Here is an 18,884-nt window from a genome sequence, read left to right on the forward strand (position 1 = left end):
CAAAACATTTGTCTTGTTTATTTTGCATTTCATTATTCATAAGTGAAACTTTTTATAATAATGGGCCCGACTTCGGTAATTGCAAATATTCTTTACTATAACACGTGACGAATATTAAAAAGGACAAATAAATTTGTCTACACAACCTCTTGAATTTAATAAGTGTTATGAACACAAGTGAAGAATATCCTCTTGAACTTCTAGTAAATAAGAAACTTGGATTCTAAATTCATGCTTGACTATTGAATAGAAGTACTTGGTTATTGCCTAGAGCAGAGGTCTGCAACGTTTTTAATGTAAAGAGTGTAATACTAAATTAAAAATTCATGGCAGACGCCAACTATTTTTTGGCCTTACAAATATATAAAAATAATATTCATATTAATAAATTTTTCGTTTATTAATTTATAAATAAATAATTATGGAAGAATGTTTGTAAGTATAGTAAAGATAGTGACAAGAGCAGTGACATATTTTTTACATAAAATTATTTTAATGGGATATTTGGGCTGCCATATCAATTGCAATTTTTTCATAATAGATCGTAGACGAAGTTTAGAATTTCTTGCCCAAATTAAATATAGTTTAAGGGCGCACTGAAATTTATTGAAGGGTTGCCAACCTCTGGCCTAGATATTCGGTTATTTATTACATCGGACTTACTCGGCTACACAAACATATCTATTTCTTAGGTTTATTTGGTTTTAACGTAGATATACATAGGCATATATCTACGACGATCGAACTCAATACGGAGTGTGAACGCTACGCATTGTTAAACAAATCAAACAGACTAAAAATTATAGGTAGAACTGCGATACTTCAATAACATTTCTATTGTCACATTTTATTAAAATGACAAATACTTGACAATTTCGAAATCGTATACATTATTTCTACAAATTTTTCAACCCGTATTGTTATCATTTTGTGAATACTAATAAACTGTCCTAAAATGGAAGACGAAGGTACGTAACGTTAATTATTGTCGAGCCTTTGTCCACAAGTGTACGTCTTACGGCTAAATGGATTACAATGATTGTTATTATCTTTATTATTTTACTAACTGCGACGAAGTTTCGTTGCCCATTTAATTTGATGTAACTCAGACGTGTTGCGCACCTGATTTGTTTTATATTTCTCTCAATAGAATAATTAGTTTCTGTAATTTAGATTATCGGTCGCATAGACTAAACGACTTTATCTATTGACGTAATAAATTGATCTAAAATGATCTACTGTAAGATATTACTATAAAATAGGAAATTTAAGCTGCAAATGTGACTTCGAAATACGATTCTTATATTTGTGAATAAATTTTGTTAAACCATTTTGTTGAAAATTTTGTCTACAATGCGTATTGTTGTGAATGTCGTCAAAATTTGTTGTTTCATATTCAGATGAAGATCGTTGTAATTGCTGGACTCTATTGGACGACATATATTCATTTGGTATAAGAAAATATCGTCCAAGCCCCGGCACTCTGGCTTTTGAGGATTGGCGTCGCAATCCTTTTATTTGGCTACAATATGTTGAGAGTAATAAGGGACTCCAAATCTCCGATTACGTTTTGAGGTGAGTTCCGTGTATTGCATCGATTTGAAAGAACTTGTGCCTTCACACGAAGAGTTTTATTCCCTCTGTACTATCGTTTGGAAGAAGTAGTTTAGCTGGGTTCAAACACCTTTCTGATCAAGCAAAAGCAAAAGCCTTGCCCAAAAATCGCCATGATAGCTGCTCTTGTGCTGCCGGGATCCAACAACTTCCAACGAATTTAATTACGTCACCAGTCCACGTAGCCAGAAGCCCGCTCACGCCGGGTCTACCGGCTCGTGGTCGCCACTCGAGAACCTTTCAAACTTCCCTAAAATCATCATTATGAAAACTGTTGCTAGATTATGTTTTTAGGTTTATTTTGTTCTATGGCATTCATTTTTCGATACAACCTTGAAAACATGCTATAATTAAGTATAAAATAAAAATGAATCCAAAAAGATTTCAAGTCTTCGACTAAACCGGAATAATCAAAGTTAGAGCAAGAGCACATCTCGACGGTCAAAAAACAGCTGTTGACCGATATTTCCGCTCCTTGTAAACGAATCCTTTGCCCTTTACTACTTACAAATGAAATAAGTGATTCGTTTTCCAGAATAGATTATAGTTGCATGAGTTGGTGGAAGATGCTATTGCTCTTAAGTCATGATGTGACCTTGATACAGCCGTTTTGTTATGAAATATTTCGATTTGGCCATATCCTAAATTGTAAAAAAAATACGAATATTACAAAAATGGTTTAAAATTCCTCTATATCCGAAGTGTATTAGTAGCTTTTTATACACGTCGTTTATCTTTACAAACTAAGATCAAAGGTAATAAATACTTCAAATTTATATTAATCTGGTACTGTAATTCCTTTAATGGCTGACTATCGAAAACACTCCAAATATGCAGATATATAGATATATTTTGACCAGGAGGTAGAACTACGTTTAAAAGATACCTAATCAGTATTAATTTCTATAAATCTCAAGTTAATATTAAGTCAATATCTAATCAGAAAAAATATTTTTTAATTTCAACTAGAGCCAATGACACAATATACTGGGCCATTCCCGAAGTTCAGCGATATGTACTTGGAAAGCTGCACTGCGAAGAAGTTCTGTTTACTTGCCAGTACCCTAATCTCAAAATGCCAACGCCATTAGGAAACCATACCTGGAGAAATCATGCCGCACTTAAAAAATCTCCTGCGCTTTATTTAAAAGAATTTCACAGATGCTTGGAAAGTATGCTTAAGGTAGGATCTGTTTTAATTTAAAGTAAAGCCAGAAAATGCCCAGATACTTTTACGAGGCGCCAACTTTGGGGGAGGGAGCCTTCATCGTTGACCTAAACTTAAGGAGGATAGCAACACAAATACGTACTACAACGACCGCTGTTGTACAGCTCGTGTATTCTCGGTATAGTCTGAGGGCACTTTCTGTAAAAGATCCTGGTGCTTATCCAAGCTTTTTGGATGACACAACGGGAAGGACCTTAACATAACCTTTATCAGAAGTCAACGTATTTTGTTGAGATTCACAAAGTTTTCTCCCAAAACCAAAAAAAGGATACTCATGTCAATCAAGATCTTTGATTTTTGAAAAATGGCCGCACCTATTATATATTTCTCAAACGAGTTCATAACGAATTGGCGAATGTTGTATATCTTTTGGATATTCGATCCAAAGTTGAAGCTATTACGTAATTCAGCCAGTGTTCCGTCTGTCGTAAATCGAACTCACGACTTACATAATACTTGTAGGAACCGCTTCAATATATTTACCTTAAAGTATAATTAATACACAAACACCTTTGTTCATATGAGTAATACACACCTTAAAAATGCCTGTGCAAAAAGTTTGTTTATTTATACCATGAAGATGAAAATAGGCCTCCACTAGATTGTAAGCTATACGATTCGATAATAACTGCTTGTGTAGTAGCCAAACTAATGTATCCTAAGTTATGTGGTTAAGTAAAAATAATGAGGATAATGGTTAAAATATATAAACCTTATTAATGTGTACTAAAAAATATAACAAAAATTGCGATATACCCAAAGTGAGCAGTAATTAAAAAACCAAATTTTTCCTAACGTTTTCTAGTTTCTATGAAATTATAAACTTCTTTGTTGATAATTTTGTAAGCCCTCATTTTCTCTCACTCTCCTGAGTATTACTAACCCCATCTGATCATGAGGTCTGCTTTCCTTATCTTCTATCTCCACCTTGCGCGATTAGACGCGTCGTTCGCGGAAACTTTGCAGGCAGTCACGTCTTTCGCTATGGCATCTGCTCATCTTGTTTTCGGTCTTTCTCTTCTTCTGGACCCAGAAATGTTTTGATCCATAGCGATATTCCCGATGTATTCAGGAGATCTCCTCTTTACGTGGACTGAACGGATTGGATTTATGTCATAACTCATGTTTCACTCCCATAAGTCAGAACAGGTCTTATCATGCTAAGCCCTGATTATCAGCATTTAAACCATAGGACATCCTTTGTTGGATATAGGACAGCCCCATATATTTCCAAAAGGACCGTTTGGAAGCGGCCTGCATTCATATAAACGAGGCCGTCTATTCGCCTTGTGGGTGGACGTTGTACTGCGCTTGCTGAACCGTGGTATCCACCCCACAACCTTAAGAATCCAGGGACCATATTTTCTCGCTCTATGTGGTCTGCCCACAGCCACGAAACAATAAATACGCACGCACACACACACACACACGCGCGCGCGCACACACACACATATATGTTTGTGTGTGTGTATGCTTATATACGTTAATTACCCGTTATTTATACTTCTACTGTTTCCATACTATGGTTTTCTGTAAAAGATTACTTCGTGTGATAATACCACTTATGGCACTTTTTTGTTTATTATCATGAAAATATTTAAATGTATCCTAACGTGTACAATAAAGATTATTAAATAAAATAAATTTTACTATGTAAGAACACAAACATTTTTTTATTATTTATACGTAATTGGCAAAATAAAGCCGTGGATTTGAGCTCAATTTTTCTGTTAAGTTATTGTTTCTTACCAATATGTATTTATGATACTTGAAATAACAGTAAATGCAATTGCTTGAAATTCATATACTCTTGATGTAGATGTTTGATGATCGAAAATCAAATAACTTTTGGTTGATTATGATTAATTAAATCTATTGTATTTTCCTAGAAAATGGAAGCGGAAGAGACACAAATAGATCGGTTAATTGTGAATGATCAGTTGATTAAAATTAATCTCTTGGACCATTACAAGAGAAAGACTTTCTTCGACGTTCTTTTAAACATCATAAGGTAAATAGTGTTTCCATGTACGTACATTAGTACTTAATATATTTAAACAGTTATTGTTTTGTAAACATTGTCGAGGTAACATCACTGTTATCTCTGTTACTATCATATCTATTTAATAAAGAAGAATTTCCACACAACCTTTGTAACAATGCCTATATGGAAAAGATTAATTTGTTAGGGTTCATATCATAGTTTTATTACGTTTTTCACACCGTAATAATGAATTATTTAATTTAAATATCGAAACTAGTGTTCAAGACAGAAATTTCACGTACTTCTTGTAATTTTCGTCATGTTGTTATACACAAACAGGATTGAGAAGTGGAGTTGATATTCCTCTGGCGAGTGTTCCGAGCACATTATTTAAAATTGATTATATTAAATGCAAATTATAATCATAATTATCATTTGAACCGTGACACGTTCTGCTACACATAGCCTACCCCAATAAATTTCCAAATGCTCTTCGATCTCAAGGCTTACCTCAAGGCTTGCTTGCAAAAATCCAATCAATCGTAAACTGCGCTAGCCGATCCTCGGTCTGCACACCAAAATTTTAAAACCCCACTATGCCATCTTTTGTGTGCTTTAACTTACCAATTCTGCAATAAACATAATATGTAAGCTAAAAGCGATTAGCAACACTATGTACGTTACGTATGTATATTGAGTATAAACTTAATCAAGGTTTGTAAGTGACCCGCACACTGTATATAGAAATTCATATTTCTAGGACATTCTCGAATGAAATCCTAAATATGATAATAAATAGAGGATCTTCTCGGAGGCTTTTGCCTACAAGCGACAGCCTAAGTGTTCCTAATGGGGTAACGGCTTAACGATTCGATGGAACATCTTGTATAATCAGATTGCAGAATATGTAAAGCCATGTTTCGAAATTATCACAAATATCAAGTTACTTTCATAACGCCCAACCAAATACATTCAGCGTGAGAGCGATGCTTGTACGAAGCTTGATCTTACCTATAATCGACTACGGTGATGTTTTCTACTATGCCCTGAATGCAGATCTACTCAATAAACTTGACCGCCTTCTTAGTAACTGCTTGCATTCGATTCGTGTTTAAACTTCGCAAGTTTGATCATGTGTCTTCTTATCGAAAGCAACTCAAATGGTTACCGATTAGACAAAGACGAGAGATGAGAGCACTGACTATTTTCTATTCTTTTTACTCATACTTCGCTTTCTTATTTAAAAACTCATTTTGAGTACTTAAGCGCTCATTTATATACGCGTCTTGCATTCTTCAAATAATCGTCTACTTCATTGTCCTCCTCACCGCACTGAGTTTCTCCGCTCTTTTTTTTTTTAATCTATTCCTCTATGGAATAAGCTGCCTTTGGAAGTCAAGATGGCAAAAAGCCGTTACAGTTTCTAACAGAAACATTGGGAACATATGCGTCAGAAATTAGCAGAATCTACACAACAGTAATTATTATTTATATTTATCCACACGAAGTATATGTATTACATTATATGTTTATATTATTTATGTATTGTATATAAATATTTATACGAGGTATATGTGTAAGTATTGTTATTGTATCATTAGTTGGTATATTCTATTTTATTATAGTTTAGCACCTGCCTCGATTATTTCCTCTCTGCCCTCTAAGATAGACTGTTAGAGAAGGGCTATAGCATTAAGTCCGCCATTTTACATTTTTTGTGTACATAAAGAGTAAATGAATAAAAAATAAAATAAATTACAGCTTCGTATAGATTCAATATCCTATAGTAGTGCAGCGTTACAGTTTAAGCTCCAACGTCACACTTGAATAGAAAAACTGTACACACAGCGTAAGCGAAGATGACTCAAAAAGATTTATTAAAAGTCACTCCTTGTTTATTTCTGAGATAATAATCGGGTAATGATTTGACTGCAGCCTCCAGGACAGTCTGCAGTTGGTGTCAATTGAAAATCTCCTTTGCTTGCGTCTAGAAGGAGTGCGTTTGATTCAGCAACTTGCCTGCTTCTGTGCCCACTCGCTCAAGTACTTATTCCTTTGGAATTTTGTACGAAGTAACGAAAATCCGATACTTGTGAATTATAGCTATATTACAGGTGTGTTAGATCCTTTTCCTTTTAATACTTATATACACAATTATAGAGAAATGGGGTTGCATACACCGCTACTTACACGGTGCTTTAGTTGTTTTAGTTTAGTTAATGTAGTGAAAAGATAAATATAACTTTGCTGTCACTAAAATTTAAATAAATGCAGAACAAAATGGATTCTAATTAAACTACAAATCCATAAAGAATTATTAAACCAAAAAAAAGTTTATCCAAAATAATAAATTAATGAAAAAAAAGCTTAAAAATTTAGTTAATTCACGTCACAGCTACTATTGTAGTAGGTGGTAGTAATAGAAAAAATGTAAAATAGAGAAAAATGTCAATAGCAATAAAAAACAATTTTCAGGGACTTCTAGAAACGAGTATGTCACTCGTCGGCCAGTTACAGTTTAATTTCATTACAACTTTATCATTGAGAGTGTAATATTTAAACAATTTTTTTTGCAATATCTTCTCCACTAACAAACTTCCGTTACAACAACCTCTTTTAACCTATCTATACTTACACATTTCACTAACCAAGATGTCATTTAACTAAGTTATTACATTTATATATATTATTATCTACTTGGTAACGTTTAGGGTGACTATATGTACGTCATGAGAAATGAAAAAGAATTATTTAGGTCACACACATACTTCAATTTAAAGATTTTAAAATTTTAAAAGCACTCTAATACAGAGAAAAGTTCATAAAAAACACAGATGAGTTTTTCTTTGTAGTCAATTTCACAGCACCCTTAATATGGTAATAGACAGTGGCAATCGTTGCCAAGCTTTGTTTATTATCATCTATCACTTAAAAATCTTTCACGCTTTGACAGAATTTTGTACAAGCTTTTCTTTAATAAACTTTCTAAATTTATTTTATAATTATTCAGGAACATTACATAGTATATTGTACGTAGTACGAAGTATATTGTACTCGTTATTACGAGTACACAGTTTTTCAAAAAATAGGTACTGATTCAAAAAAGCTTAGTGTTTTCTTTCACTGATCAACAACCAGTTAAACTAAGTTGTTCACTAAAAAACAATCAGCTTAACTTAGTAATATGACGGACTTGTATTTCAGTAACAAAGAGCTTAGAGCCTTTCACTATGCATGAAGTGTACTTATTGTTCCAAAAACATTCTCAATTATCCTATTTACAATTAATGAAATTACAAGTTGTTTGGTAAATGAAATAAAACTAGAAACGATTCAATTTTTATTCAGAATTTAGAAAAACTACAACAGATCGTTATGCATTATTATTTTCATTATTAGGCACATCTTTAGATTCATGGGCTTCAGGCAAAATTGCAGTAGCCGTTGAGTTATCAACGATCCGATATTGAAAGTTAGGGAGATTCCTTCGCGCTTCGTCAACGGTCTCGCACAGTCTCTCCGCACCTACCTGCGTTGAGTTCCTCGATTCTTCCTCGCAATTCTTAACAAGCTGTTGCATATCGACGTCAGCCAATGGTACAATCAAGTCAGTAGATTTTTTTAGATGTCTTTCTATATCACAATTTATTCTTAGTAGCTTCTCTTTGTTTGAATTGGTGCGCCACGGCTTGTTCGGGTCCGTACTGATGTTTGCATCGTCGTTCAACTTCATTTTAGTTCTACAATGAAGCAAAAACTTTACATAAGTTCGTCGTTCTAACCCAGAGACGCCCAATGCAAGGCATAGGCTTGCCCCAAAGATATCTATGGATTACCATAGTCGCCACGCTTGGCAAGCGTGTTGGCGATTGCAGTGTGGTAGTATAATGCGCAGCCGACGCTGCCGCCCGTCCTCTGAAAACTTATTTGTGAGCAATCTTATATAATTAATGTACAATGTTTGATTTACATACGAGTATAAGAATATCCCAGGAATCGTATCCGCGACCTACGTTCTCAAGTCGCAGTCCTTACCGCTAGGCACCACTGCTCCACATCTACCTTGAAAGGTACGTAGGATGGTTTTGCTGAAACGACATTCCCTCTTGGTGGCTCTCCCTTAGATATCCACCTAAAACCTAGGTCTTGGCGGCTTCCTTAGTTATGTAAAATAACTCATTATCAGGTCCAAACTGAGATTCCCGAAGAGCCTTCGAGGTTTTGCAAATCATCATCATCATTTTAGACGTAAGGTTTTCATTGCTGGATATAGGCCTCCCCTATGGCTTTCTACTAGGATCTGTGGGTGCCAGCTTTAATCCTGCTGGACTGGAAGAGGATTGGAAAGGATAAGAAAGGATTATTAGATGCTTCTTCCAAAGACCTTAACAAAGTCCTATGTTTACTTTACGGGTGGACGTGCTACGCTGCTCTTGCCTGCCCATGGTCATCCACTTATGAATCTTGAGGTCCCAGGATCTGGCCTGCACATTGTATTTCATGTTCAATAGGTTTGACTAAGCTGGACAGTTTTGTTCGTTTTCGGATCTCCTCATTGCTGATTCAATCTCTAGTGAACTTGCTAATGAGTCCTGAAGTAGCACTCCACGTTTCAATGCGGTAAGTTATCACTGTGACGGCAGACCTTACTTAAATTACATTTAAATTATTGTTAAATAATAAACTTGCTCTTTGAGCTACATACAATTTATCTTCTTTGAGTAATTCGCGCAACTTTCTTTCGGTGTCTTCTAATAAATCTTTATCCGGAATATACGGGTTGTCATACTCGAGCGCTGTCTCGACAATGTCTGTAGTTTCATCTGCAAACTTCTCCTGCCAATCCCTGACGATACCCTGACATCGTTCCGGCAACCTAACTTCCGGTACCTCTAGATCTTGCAATAGTTTCGTTAATCTCGATTTGTCTTCGTCAGTAGTCATTTTGATTTGTTTACTCGGGTTGTCATAGAGACGTTTCTATCACATCTTTATCACCATAGCAACCATGACACTACTTAGCAAATACAGGTGGATGAAAGTTTTATTGTAATTATAGACTTTGCATTACTAACAAATTATATGAAATTACACAATATATATTTTTCATCTTACTTTCTTGTTTAATTGCTTTTTTTTTATTTTACAAATAAATGCATATTTTCTGCTGCTAGACATAAACACTTTCCATTGTTTTGCAAAAGGATCGATAGGAAGTTGCCTACGTCCAGCGTCTTTACACGGTCGTCTGGAAAACCTGTGATTTAAAATGTTTTATAAGAATTATGGCAACCAAACTAACAACGAGTCTAATCAATAAAAAATTTCTTGCGAATCTCGCCATTCAAAAGGTTAACAAAACAAACACTAGTTTACGAACATAGGCTGCGTGCACAATCGTCTTTAAGTTAATAAAAACGTAAAATGTTTGTGGTATTTACAAAACCGTACTCGAACCACGTGATTGAATACGTATTCACGGTCCGCTCGTCTTTCCTTGTCTTCTCTCCAACAGTGGGAACCTGCCAACGTATCATTCAGAAAATAAATGTATTTTTTTTTTGTTAAAAATAACTTAAATGTCTGTATACGAGAGCCGACACAACTGTGTTATTTAGACTCCCGTATAGTGACGCCAAAAAGTTACTACAGTAAGATGTAAGGGCTTGCTAACATATTTTTTCTGTAACATAAATACACACGGATCAATCGTATCTTAAAGTACTAGTAACCTTAGGTTCCTAGTGGCTATCTGTTTTGCGCATTAAATAAGCTCATTGCCACTTCAACTTGTTAACTCGCTACTACGGACTACGGATCTCCTCCCAATACTTCTCTGTTTGCTTCCGCTGGACCTTTGGGTCTATAAAGCAGCCCACTTATTTGAAATAAAGCGACATCATTTCCGGAAGGTGAAAGACGATCGGGAGTCAGCTAGGAGCAGGCTAGTCAGTTTCTTGAGACTTCCACACCCGTCCACATATAAAATTTCTGTAATAAAATAATTGTTAATATTGTCCTTGTTTACACATGTTTGGAGAGTACGTGACGTCTCTAAAACCGGGGACCAATAAAAAAAAAATTTCTCCACTTTCACGAACCAAAACACGTCTGAACACAATTAAACAAATCTCGAAATTCTTGACTAATTTTTAATTAGGTAAATGGCACCGTTGTATAATAACATGTATATATAATGGTACGACTATTATGTTTTTAAAAGCTAATAGAAGTTTCCGTTATTAACTTTGATCAAGCTGTTAAACAAACTCACCATGTAAGGAAAGATTTCGAATTGCAACTTCAAAACTGACATCTTAAAAAAAATAAGTGAACACATAATTTTCTATCTAGCGAAACCTAGGTCCCGAAAGTGTATTATTTATGAGACTAATTTAGCAAAATTTTTTTACCATTTTATTATTATACAAGAATGTGAATTGAAGTTTCTTACGAAGAAATTTTTCTTTTCCCCTTAACCACATGGAAAATAAGAACCTCTATGCAATCGTGTACTATAAAGATAATGATAAATGATAATGACAATGAAAATGTAATCACATTATTACTAAAGTGTTATAAAACAGATAACTTATTTTTGTAAATCATTGTACCATTACGAATTCAATTCAAAATATATAGCGGTTACTCTAGAATACATTTTGTTGATTTTTTATATTAGATTGCGACTAACATTCAACAGTATGAAGTATGTTATATAGCAATATAAATATTACATGACACTGTTACTCGTAGCTTGAAACAATGTTTTTAAAGATCGAAAGCAAATCAGATAGTCAGGGGCTCCATTCTGTTTATATTCAAGGTAACTTCCACTTTGTTTATTTAAAAAAAAACGGACAACTAAATAGATATTATACAGAAGAAACTCTTATAAACTAACATAGGTGTATTTATCATCGCCATCATACAGGGAGTTAGACCCGCGAAAAAGCCTAAGCTTCCCTCAAAGATAGCTACAATCACAGGAGTATTGGTAAAATAAAATGTAAATTTGTACTTTTATTCTTATTCGTACTATTTTTTTATTTCTTTTAAACTAGATGAGATTTTTAAAATCTTATAACATGCAAGTCACCCGCTTCTTAAACTTAATGAAAGCATCCTAAACCTTCCTCGTGGATAGAATGTTGAAAAATTCGTTCGTTCTTAGCCCATTCCTACACAGCAAATGAAATATATCTATCAGATTTTAAGTGTCTAAACATAGGTGAAAATAAATGACATAACGGATAGCGGATAGATATTGTCGGATATTAGGTATTTTTTGGTATAGATGAAAGAGTTTTTTTAAGGAAATAAGATAGTTTTAGAAATCCATTTAGCTATTAAGCCTCGATATATCTAATTACACAGGTTTACAAATTATAGAGAAGCTCTTTTGATACCAGTTTCTTTCTTATAAGGACGGAATTCCTAGATTCTTCTCATGACGTATATTAGCGAATAAGTTGATAATAATATGATTAAATAAATGAGAAAAGAATTAGAATCGATCTGTTACGGAAAGTATTAACTACTTGTACAAAAAACGTTTATGACTTATTATAGGATCCGGGAAATATATCCCGCGGCCAGACACAACTCAATGCTTTCTAAGAAGTTTGGGCGAGTTGAGGAACCTTCGAGTATTAGCTCTGGAATATAGCCAAATTGCTGACGGCACCGGTGCCGCTCTGATTTTCCTTCTGCCGGTCATCAAAAGACCTCATTTCAGACTACAGGTAAAATTTGAATTAAATAATTCGTTAATTTTAATTCACACTGTAATCTAGTTATCGTGGTGCAATCCTCTGTGTTTATATCACAAACTTATACGCAGAATCTGCGAGAGATTCTGCAAAAATTGCCTACAGCCGTAAATATATTATAAGATACCTAATATTTACGTGAAGTAGGGACATTTCGGAAATTACATGTAAAATCCACAGCACTAAAATACATTAATTTACAAAACATAAAAATATTATATTTTAAACGGAATACCTCACTGAATAATTTATAAATGATAGTTTACTTTTGAACTTAGTTTGGAGTAAAGAGCATATTCGTACCTGTCTTATATTTTTAAATGATTATCATAATATAATTCATAAAATAATTCCTACCCTGTCATTGGCTGATACTCACTGTCCGTGACGAATTTTTCTTGAATATAGTTGAAATAAAACCCTCTTTATCATAGACAAAAAGCCCAGGTCGCATGCCCTCGCTAGCTCTACTGTTAATGAAAAGAAGATGATTTATAATTGACGTAAAATAATATATGTAGGGTGATTTATAAATGAATAATCTTTATTTAAACGTGGCGTATTTGGCACTATAAAGCTTTAGAGCTTTTACACCTTTATCCAATCACTTTAGTCATCACTTTGAAATATTATTAATTAATGTATATACTTTTTAATAATAATTAATTTTAGTATATACTAATCCAAATTATGAAAAAGCTTTTTCTTACTATATTATAATTGCGTTATTCATTATTTTTGAAGCCAAGCACTGACGCATCATGTCTGGGCCAACACTAGGGGAACCATTAAAATCGCGACATTGGACGCGGGGAGCGCAAGACCAGCCATCATCTGTCGGCTGAAAAAAAAGAAAAAGAAACGATTGATTATTTAATTGGGTGTACTATACATTAATTGACTACAAACAAACTGTAAACCTATCTTTTAAAGCTTTTACACTTGTGATCAATCACTCTGCATAATGATAAAATATGGCAAAAAGTTCTGAAATATATTTATTTATATAGGCATTGATCTGAATACTACATTTCTTTTTTTAAAATTAAAATAGTGGTTATAAAATGTTCCTTAATGTTCAGATTTTATGCACCGAGCAGCACACTCCGGGTCGCGCAGATCCATCCCTTGGCGGCGGTGGTAACGGCATTCCAGATTACGTCTGGCGCAGCGTAGCCATAACTTGCCCAGACCTTTTCCTTGCTATGGTTTTTCGTAAGATAATTTATATTTATATAATAACATACAAAAGGATTTTATAATAATGTTGTATGTATCCTCATTACTGGTTGCTCGTTTCGCATGATTTGAATGAACAGCCAATCGAAAATTGAAAATCTGCAACAACATAAAAAAGTTATGTAATGTAAAATGATTTAGAAAAAAATCATTTTGTCATTAATGACAGAAAAAAAAACAAGATAAATGATATATTTGGTATTCACCAATGTGACCTGTTTACAAAACGTGAAAGGTATAAAGTACAACGTTCTCGAAAATACTATATCTTTTACAAACTGCTGTTTGGCATAGAAGACTGGCACGATATTCGCACAGGCTATCACCAATCCTTTTTATATTAAACACAATTCAAAATTTACTTATATAAATATCAAAACATTAATCCCGACTGGTCTTGGATTACTCACACAATATTCATTTAATGAATGTAGCTAAATTAAAAGATGAGGGGGCGGCTTCCATCCGGTCCTATTGAAAATCTATGGAGGAGGCATGTGCCCAGCAGTGGACTTCATACGGCTAAAATATTGACGATGACATTTCTTTACCAATATAAAATTAGAGAATAAACTGTTAAGATGATTGCTTAAGATTATATATATATATATAGATATAGATATTTTATTAACATAAAATGAGTAATCTCTTGAGTAATCATTGGGTGTGTGCCAGAGGCTATTACAGTTTTGCTAAAATTTAATAAATATGCAGATCGAATGCGCGACTACGACCACGTATTGCGTTTTTTGACCGCGAGTGTTCCACTGCGTGAGGTGCATTTGCTTCAGGGGATAAGGCTAGACGGACAGGACTTTGACACCGACAGTTTTGTGCGACACGTCGCTGGCCATTATGCTAGCATCTTAGGTTAGTGAGTATATAATATTACATTACATCAATTTATAATCTGGCAGACCCGTTGGCTGTTGGGATCGAAATGTACTCAAGTACCACGAGCCAGGAGACGCGGCGTCAGTAGGCTATATACGTAGTCGACTGACGACACAGTTATAATCTTGAGAATTCGCTGAATGTGTACGTGGTGACCTCTGGGGGAGAAGCCGACCAGTTGCCTGGCAGTTGGCATCTGTCGACTGATATGATGATGAAGATGTTACCAATAGCAATCACTTAAATATTATTTTATGCTGTGGTGGTGCTGGCACGTAGAATAGTACCCACCCTCTCCGCCGTAGCCATAAGAGCCGGCTAAGGAAAATATATTCAAGGGCCACGGAAATATCCATAGGTCAGCAGCATTTTCTGGGCTGTGCTTGCCAATCCTCCTGGCGAAGCATAGACCTACGATGATAGACAAATACACTAGGCCCGCAGTTCAATTTTTCTGACGGGGGTAACAGCCATGATAATAGGGAAGCAGAAGCTGTTAAGAATATCTGGCAAACGTCTTACTACCCATATTCTAACCAGTCTTACTGGTTCTGCAGTATAAACCATGAATCGTCAAACGTAGCAAAGGACGTCTATCCACAAGGACAGACCACCTAGTTAAGGTTAACAGAAGACCCTGAATGCAGGTCGCATTCAACTGGTCCTCTTACAAATTTTTGGGGGAGGTATATATCAAGCACTAGACGTCCTGCGATGGTCCTGAAATGATAATGAAATGACATTTTAATGTCAGATAAGTGTTGATATTTATTGGTCGTTGTATTAGTGACGCTAAGCATCCAACAATGCCGCAATACAACTTTTCCACTTCGTCGTACGCTGGAGCGACTTCCGTGTCTCGTGCGATTCCACTGCGTTGGACCCGTTGAGGAGAAAGATTTGCGAGAGATGCTACTTTTGATCGCATATGGTGTCTGTTACAGTAAGTCTTTAACTTTTTAATAACATTTTAACGAATAAACAAGTTATTTAAAAAAATAACTGGTTGTTACATATACTTGCATAGGTAAAGAGACTTAACACTGTAACGTGTTTTTTTCGGAAATAATAAATGTAATAGTAAAAACAGAGGCACTGACGCTAATGTCCTTGGAATATAGAACCTAGTCGATTACATCAATAGTAAAAAAAATACATCTTAAACATGTTTTTAATAATTGACAGATATTTCTCACGCATTGATATATTCTTATTATTACAAATTTATAGTCATTTACAGTGCTCACTTGTGTCATAGTCGCTTCAACACATACTCTGGTGTACTTAAATTCATATCAATGAAATTAAATAATTATCAAAATTATATGATGAAAAAATGTAGAAGCCAAACTAAATCCTCTACACATTTGAGTTGTAATTGATTATATTAGTAAAACGCGTTAGAGAAAATGTACTCGTATAACTCGTTTGTAAGCAAATAAACTTTAAAGATTCTACACCGGAGCTTTTTTTCAAAGTCTGAAATATGTTATAAAAATTTATCTTTTGTATTGGCATGCGAATGGTCAATAACATCTGGTGGTATAATTATAGTAAATAATAATAAATATTAAAATGTATTAATCTGTATATTAAAAATGTTTTTTCTTACTACAATATTTATTATTCATGAAACTTTTGATTCTGGACAGGGTGTACCAAATATTCATTGACAACAATGGATTATATAGTTGTTACATTTATAACAATTCATACGGTATATCTACCCTTATTAAAGTTCCCGATGTTTTAAAACGATTCGCTTTAAGTGAAAAAGCACAGCCAGGATCAGTAAGGGGTGCTCCCCCTCGGGCATGCGCAATATATTTAGGCAATACTTCAGAGGACGTAGGTCCTTTACGGTTGTTTATTTTATCGCAATTTAAACCAAGAGCTAGTTTTTGACTAAACAAAAAAATGTATAAGCAGATATCCATCGACAATGCAAACTATTTTTTTTTCAGATTTCATTTAGTTTATTATTCGTTCAAAATTAATTACAGACTATTAGTACTAAAATACTAAATACTCGAACGTTTTCGTTCAAAATTATATATTTTTATACCAATACTTTTCTTTGTTTAGCTCTAATTAAAAAAATATGTGCTATTTAAAAGTAGCTCAAAAACAGAATTAGATGATTGAAAAAACTAAAGATATCTTCATTCTTTAGACAGTATAACGTTTCTCGCAATTACCTATATAAAAATGACAAGATGATCTTGATGTTTGATCGGCGATAAGTAATTTATTATTGTACTAATGTTACTTGATAGCAAAAACTAACTTTTGTTATTGACTTTTGATTTACGTTGTTCGATATAAGAGCACTTCCTTAAAATACTGTACACCTTACAATAAATAAATTTAAAGTTATTAAGTTTGTTAATTTTTTTTTCAGATCTTCAGGAAGTAAGTATGTTGTTGGAGGTGAAACATGAAACTAGAGACCATTGGAATAGAGTTGTTTCTCAGCTCAACGAAGAGTACAAAGAGATCATGAAACTATTTGATATCGATTTTTCTTTGAAAGTATATTAGATTTTGTATAAATTTAATGAATCTTCTCCCAATAAACTTTTTCAAATTGTACAATATTAAATATGTAATAAATGTAAGCCTAAATAGAAGCAACGAGATCTATATAAGTTCTTACACCCAACTGTAACTGGACGTTGTCTAGAGAAAACACAAACAGTTCTATTATTATAAAACTTGAGGACTAAGTTTAACTTACAAAACTCTGGGCTTCTCTCAGAAAATATGCGTATCGTAATAAATTAGATAGGCCAAATCATTGACAGTCACATATTAGTTATACAAAGCAGTATTCACATGGCTAGAACTTTTCAGGCTTCTTTGAAAGCGACAGCATACTCAAACAAAAAGTAAGTTAGAGATGTTGCTTAAGAAAATATAATTAAGTTAAAATATGGACCCATTTGTAACATGATAAAGAAATACCAAGTGTATATTAAGAGAAAATTATAAAATTACCTAAGGAAGACCAGAACAAATATGAAAATTAAAAAATAAATATTCTAACAAAAAATTAGATTAGGCCCCGGCGGGACTCGAACCCGCAATCTCCTGTTTACTAGACAGGCGCTTTAACCATTTAAGCCACGGAGCCTGCTGAAGGAGCTTTTATAAAGTTGAACCGCTATCCCGAAAATCTAAATGAAAAACACCAAAAATTAATAGTTAAAGGCTATTTATAAAGTATCTAAGTTGCGAAATCGTTTCGTTTAGAGTATTATTTTATTATGACTTGATTAATATGGTTTAAATTGCTTCAGTTTTATACTATTACTTTAGTTTTTGTTATTTTACTCTTTATAACATTTATAAAGAGTATTTATATTTTTATAACCTGAAAATCGAGATTTTGATAAGAATTTTTGGCTTAACAACCAATTCTACGATTTTTTAGGTTTCATAGAGCGTAATCCTAGTCTACGTACGACGTCCAGTACTTCCTAAAGCACCGAGTTGATTGTATTTGTAAATGGACAGTCCGGTAGGTGGCATTAACTGCCTACAGTCTATATCGCCTAGGTCTTCATGTACCAGCCGCGATGAAAATGCATGCGCCCTCTAATGAGCATCACAAAAATCCTTAACAGTTAATATAACTTTTATGAGTATCTTTTATGAGTATATATGAGTATCTACGTGTGAATTGTTAATAACCAATGAAATTTACAACATATTTTTTACTGTCCTTATACAAATCGTAGTACATAATTACTGTATGCGATACTACCAGTGCTTCCGTGCTATGCAAAATAATAAAACATGGTATATGTTTTAACAATAAACTCTTGCTTGAATAAAGAAGACTGTTGCAAAAGAATAAATTGAAAACTCCATAGCGAAGAACTTTTATACGTTTTATTATAGATATTATATAGAACAAAAATCCATGCAAACTACTGAGTCTTTGATTACTCAACTTGTTTTAAGACTATTGGAATAAGAAAACGTTAATATTTCTAAAAAAAATGGTGAACATGTTTCCAATTAATTAAATATTAGCTTTCTCTACAGTTTTTAATTTTATTAAATTTTAAAAAATACTCTAAAGTATTTAATGCCTGGAAACCGCCAGTAACAGACGCTTTAAAACTTTATGTAACATCGCAAGATTTTT

General features: G+C 33.8%; 2 protein-coding genes and 1 non-coding gene across 3 annotated transcripts; 1 reads left to right on the forward strand and 2 right to left on the reverse strand.

Annotated features, from left to right (window-relative positions):
- Positions 1–955: 955 nt before the first annotated feature.
- Positions 956–17,272, forward strand: LOC137929427 (uncharacterized). Its single transcript, XM_068772412.1, has 10 exons — positions 956–968; positions 1,401–1,575; positions 2,584–2,797; positions 4,732–4,853; positions 6,762–6,940; positions 12,399–12,571; positions 13,681–13,813; positions 14,552–14,707; positions 15,519–15,674; positions 17,133–17,272. The coding sequence occupies exons 1-10, from the start codon at positions 956–958 to the stop codon at positions 17,270–17,272; spliced, it is 1,461 nt and encodes a 486-aa protein (XP_068628513.1).
- LOC137920117 (uncharacterized) lies at positions 8,200–9,770 on the reverse strand. The gene is made up of 2 exons (XM_068763387.1): positions 9,532–9,770; positions 8,200–8,566 (listed from the first exon to the last, which is right to left on the reverse strand). Exons 1-2 carry the CDS (start codon positions 9,768–9,770, stop codon positions 8,200–8,202), a joined length of 606 nt encoding a protein of 201 aa, XP_068619488.1.
- A 518-nt stretch (positions 17,273–17,790) lies between the features above and the next one.
- Positions 17,791–17,864, reverse strand: TRNAT-AGU (transfer RNA threonine (anticodon AGU)). Its single transcript has one exon. It is a non-coding gene; the product is annotated as a tRNA-Thr (tRNA).
- Positions 17,865–18,884: the final 1,020 nt, after the last annotated feature.

Source organism: Battus philenor, unplaced genomic scaffold, assembly GCF_028537555.1.
Source record: "Battus philenor isolate CCGP_79_NKW_IND1 unplaced genomic scaffold, ilBatPhil1.0.hap1 SCAF_1, whole genome shotgun sequence".
Lineage (NCBI taxonomy): Eukaryota > Metazoa > Arthropoda > Insecta > Lepidoptera > Papilionidae > Battus > Battus philenor.

Excerpts from the sequence above, each read along its gene's own strand:
- LOC137920117 (XM_068763387.1), bottom strand. The coding sequence starts at position 9,770 with ATGACTACTGACGAAGACAAATCGAGATTAACGAAACTATTGCAAGAT. Across the intron at positions 8,567-9,531 it reads TTACTCAAAGAAGATAAATT|AACTAAAATGAAGTTGAACG; the intron begins GTATGTAGCTCA and ends GCTTCATTGTAG.
- LOC137929427 (XM_068772412.1), top strand. Across the intron at positions 4,854-6,761 it reads GTTCTTTTAAACATCATAAG|CCTCCAGGACAGTCTGCAGT; the intron begins GTAAATAGTGTT and ends ATTTGACTGCAG. Across the intron at positions 6,941-12,398 it reads GAATTATAGCTATATTACAG|GATCCGGGAAATATATCCCG; the intron begins GTGTGTTAGATC and ends GACTTATTATAG.